The following is a 4018-nucleotide window of genomic DNA, read 5'->3' on the forward strand; positions in this document are numbered from 1 at the left end:
GGCTCCTTCTTGGCTGTCGTCGGGGCACCCGGGGGAGTCAAGTCCTGTGTCTTTGAGTGAGTTCTTCATCCTACACTATCCTCACCCCAGTGTGTGGCCGAACCCCTCTGAGAATCCTGGGAGGAGTGGACGCGGAGGGAGGTGGCCCTGGCAGGTGAGCGTGAGGGCCAAAGGCAGGCACATCTGCGGCGGCACCCTGGTCACCACCACGTGGGTGCTGACAGCAGGCCACTGCATTTCCAGGTGAGGAGGGACACGCGGGGCTGGGGGGCCTTCTGGGGCCAGGCCGGCCCCCTCAAGCACCCACTGAGTTCCATTGCCCTGGCAATTTGGCAACAACGAAACAAAACTCACAGTGAAGCTGGAGGGGGTCTCTGCATTGGTCGTCTTGCTATAGGCATGTCTAAGTTGGGCAGGCAAACCAAGTTTGAGAGTGATCAAGGAAGGGTTTTTGGTGATGGAGATGGGGTGGTAGGGATAGTGGCCCAGGAGATTGAGGCCAGTTTGAGAAACATTGGAAATGTATGGAAAAGGCACAAAGGATGTTTCCCAGGCCTTTTCTTAGAGGCATGTCCTCTCTCCCACAGCCGCCTCCGTTACAGTGTCAAGATGGGAGATTGGAGTGTCTGTAATGAAAACACAAGTGTGGTGGTCCCTGTCCGAAGAGCTTTTGTCCACCCTAAGTTCTCAACAGTTACAACCGTTCGAAATGACCTTGCCCTTCTCCAGCTCCATCATCCTGTGAATTTTACCTCAAACATCCAGCCTATCTGCATCCCTCAGGAGAATTTCCAGGTGGAAGCTAGGACCAGGTGCTGGGTGACCGGATGGGGCAAAACACAAGAAGGCGGTGAGACTTCAAGGTAGGAAGCAAACTTGGGGCAGAGAGGAGGCACCCTTACCCCTGGAGTAGACAGGAAGGCTACGGAGAGGGACAGGGAGGCAGACTGCCTGGTGGGTGACAGGTTGTGAGGGGCACGCAGTTTAGCAGCTGTCAGGGTCGTGGTTCCTGGTTGTCTTGGGTGACACCAGAAACTGGGTTGAGTTCTTTTGGTACAACACAAATATTTGATGGCAGCCATTTAGGAAGACTTTTGTCCTGGGAACTGGAGTTGCTGAGCCAGGAGAAGAAGAAACACATGGGCAACATCTCCTTCTGTGGATTTGTTGGGGCACTGTGCTTGACTGGTTTGGGGGGATTTTTAGGTTCCCTGGACAGAGCCAGATGCTATAAAGTTCTCCCCAGGAACACCTCAGAGGGTAATGAGTTGTCTGCCAGTCAGAGCTGCTCCTCATTGGAAGCATCTGCCTTGGTGGACAGGGTATTTTCTGTTCCTGGAGATGTAGAGAGAACCAGAAGACTCCTGTTGGTGGGGTGTAGGCCCTCCTATCCCTGGGGAGAAGCTGGATTTGGTGCTTCTGGGGCATTTTCTGTCTGAGAGTCTGTGATCCTGCTCTAGACAGTAAAGATGCTTTACTGATGCACAGGACACACTCTCAATATTACTACTGATACTTTGAGTGACAATACTTGGTTGTCATTTCTCAGGTTGGCAAGGCCTTGCCTCTCCCTCTCCTGAAATATTCTTCCTATTCCTGTCTTGGTTTTGTTTCTTACATCCTCCTCTCCCCATATCAACTTTGGGCCTTCTGTGTCAAATGAGAATAATACTCACTGCCTTGTCTTTTTCCAGAGGGATGCTGGGTGCTTAGGGGCCTATTGTCCACTTGTGCAGACCTGATGATCTTCTTTGATAGGAGAGAAACTTACATCAGAAATTCTCCAGGAGGTGGACCAATACATCATGCGCTATGAGGAATGTCATAAGATAATAAAAAAGGCCTTGTCATCTACTAAGGATGTAATAAAAAAAGGGATGGTCTGTGGCTATAAAGAACAAGGAAAGGATTCTTGCCAGGTAAGTTCATGGATCCTTTCCTCATTCCCAGATGGCAGAGTCTGGGTTATTTGCTGCTTCCTCTGTTCACACCTAGTTGAGTTAAAGAGATTCATAAAGGGAAACCTGCCATGGCTGCCCTAACTTGGCCTGGTCTATTCTTTCAAAAGGGAGGAGCACTGCCTGGGGGCCCTGCTGGTGTGTGGGAAAGTTGAGGTGGGAAATGCTAATAACATATGCCGTACTAATTGAGGTCCTCCTATGTGATACTCACCATGCCAGTGTGGACATTAACCCTCTTTATCTCAGTTAACCCACACCACAACCCTGCAACATAAACATCACACCCCTTGTATGAATGTGGAAGGCGAGATCCAAGGACGTTACTTCAGGATCCTCCTGTGAGTACCAACTCCCAGACCCACGCTCTTCCCTCGGCACCAAGCTGCCTTCCTGAGGAGGGGCCATTTGAGCTGGGTCTTAGAGAATGAGTATTTGGGTTTCTTGGAAAGAGGAAAACAGCATTGTAAGGAGAGGGAATAGCATGTACAGTGGCTCAGAGGTCTGAGGATACTTCTCATGTTGAGGGACACTTTACACATTTGGAGCAATGAGGCAGCAAATGTGGCTGAGAAGTGAGTTGGAGTCAGAATGTGTATGACTGGAGTGCAGTGCCAATTTTCTAGATTTTGCTTTGGCAAGACTTGGGAGGGGGCTTTGGTGAGCATAATTAGATTTGTCTTTTCGATAAATGACTCCCTGAGCTGTGTGGTGCATAGACAGAAGTCTAAATGCTTGTTTTTATCATCTAGGCCATGATAAATTGAGTCCTGAGCAGTGCCTGGGGCAGGGAGGCAAGTGAAAGTGTTTTTGAGGTTGACCCATCCATTCTTGTTGACTGACTGCATGTAGGAGTGGGGGTGAGGGAGAGGTTCAGGAGGACCCTATTTTTCTGACTGAGATGGTTGGTCAGCAGAAGAGGTTTGGGAAAGGACATGCAGAATTCTGCCTGAGTTGGAGGGTGTGGAGCTGGCTATGTAGGTTAGGAGTTGTAGAGGAACTTCAGGCTAAATACAAGGATTTAGGGGGCTGCCATGCTGAGGTGATATTCAAGACGTTTAACAGCCACTATGGTTTGGAAAATGAGAAGTCATCATTTTCTCAGAGCATATTAAAGTTTTCCCCTTAACTTTTTAGTTCCCATGCTCACATATTCAGTTGTCATATTCACAGAAATCTGGGCAGTGGGGCCTTTGAGGGGCCAGAGGAAGCCCTATGTGTGCCTGTCTCCTCAACACCTTGTAGTACAGTCAGTCTGCTCTGATATAGATCCTATTCAATTTCTGAAGTTCGTTTCTTTCTCTTTCTCCAGGGAGATTCTGGGGGTCCCTTGGCCTGTGAATATGATGACACATGGGTCCAGGTAGGGATTGTGAGCTGGGGCATTGGCTGTGGTCACCACGGATTGCCTGGAATTTATACAGAAATTGGTGTCTACAGTAAGTGGCTGATGGCAGTGGTGGATCAGGCTACCTGTTCGTATCCAGCAGTGTTCCTCATTTTACTCCTGCATCTGCTGCTGCCCCTGGGCATCCTGGTGGCCCTGTGATCACCCCAGTCCACTCCCCTTTTGTTTCTGAGTCTTATACTAGGCCTCTCTTCCAACCTCCCCCTCCTTCCCAATGCCCTTTCTGCAAATCCCAGTTGGAATCCATGGACCCTCTGGAGATCCATACAATAGAGCATGGCAGGGAGACTGGGGCCTGGAAAGTGCCCCTGCCTGGTGCTCTGGTCACCTGCCTGAGCCATGCCTGCACCAGGGCTGTGCTCTGGCTGGTAGGAAGGAGGGAGTGAACCGATTGCAGCTAGAGGGCCAGCCGCCCTGCCAGGTGGGCCACGGTGACTCATCAATATCTGGGGGAACATCTATCAAAGAAGAGACATCATCAACAGTGAAGCAAGCGTTCAATGTGGTTCTGGTTCCAGGGCTCCCACCTGAGACTCTGTGAAACCAGCCAGCTGGGTGATTGCTCAGAGAGAGTGAAGGAGGCGTTACCAGGTCCCTGCAGAGATGTGAGGCCTGGGACTTCCACTCTGGCTCCATTGTCTGGGGCTGGAAG

General features: G+C 50.4%; 1 protein-coding gene across 1 annotated transcript in view; it reads left to right on the plus strand.

The window, feature by feature from the left end:
• Window positions 1-3507, plus strand: part of PRSS42 (protease, serine, 42) — a 3855-nt gene extending 348 nt beyond the window's left edge. The window contains 5 exon segments of the mRNA XM_011939323.1: window positions 91-132; window positions 135-243; window positions 588-850; window positions 1762-1919; window positions 3271-3507. Coding sequence (XP_011794713.1) covers window positions 91-132; window positions 135-243; window positions 588-850; window positions 1762-1919; window positions 3271-3507 — 809 coding nt within the window.
• The last annotated feature ends 511 nt before the right edge of the window (window positions 3508-4018 follow it).

This window comes from Colobus angolensis, unplaced genomic scaffold, assembly GCF_000951035.1.
Source record: "Colobus angolensis palliatus isolate OR3802 unplaced genomic scaffold, Cang.pa_1.0 Scaffold18, whole genome shotgun sequence".
In the NCBI taxonomy this organism is placed as follows: Eukaryota; Metazoa; Chordata; class Mammalia; order Primates; family Cercopithecidae; genus Colobus; species Colobus angolensis.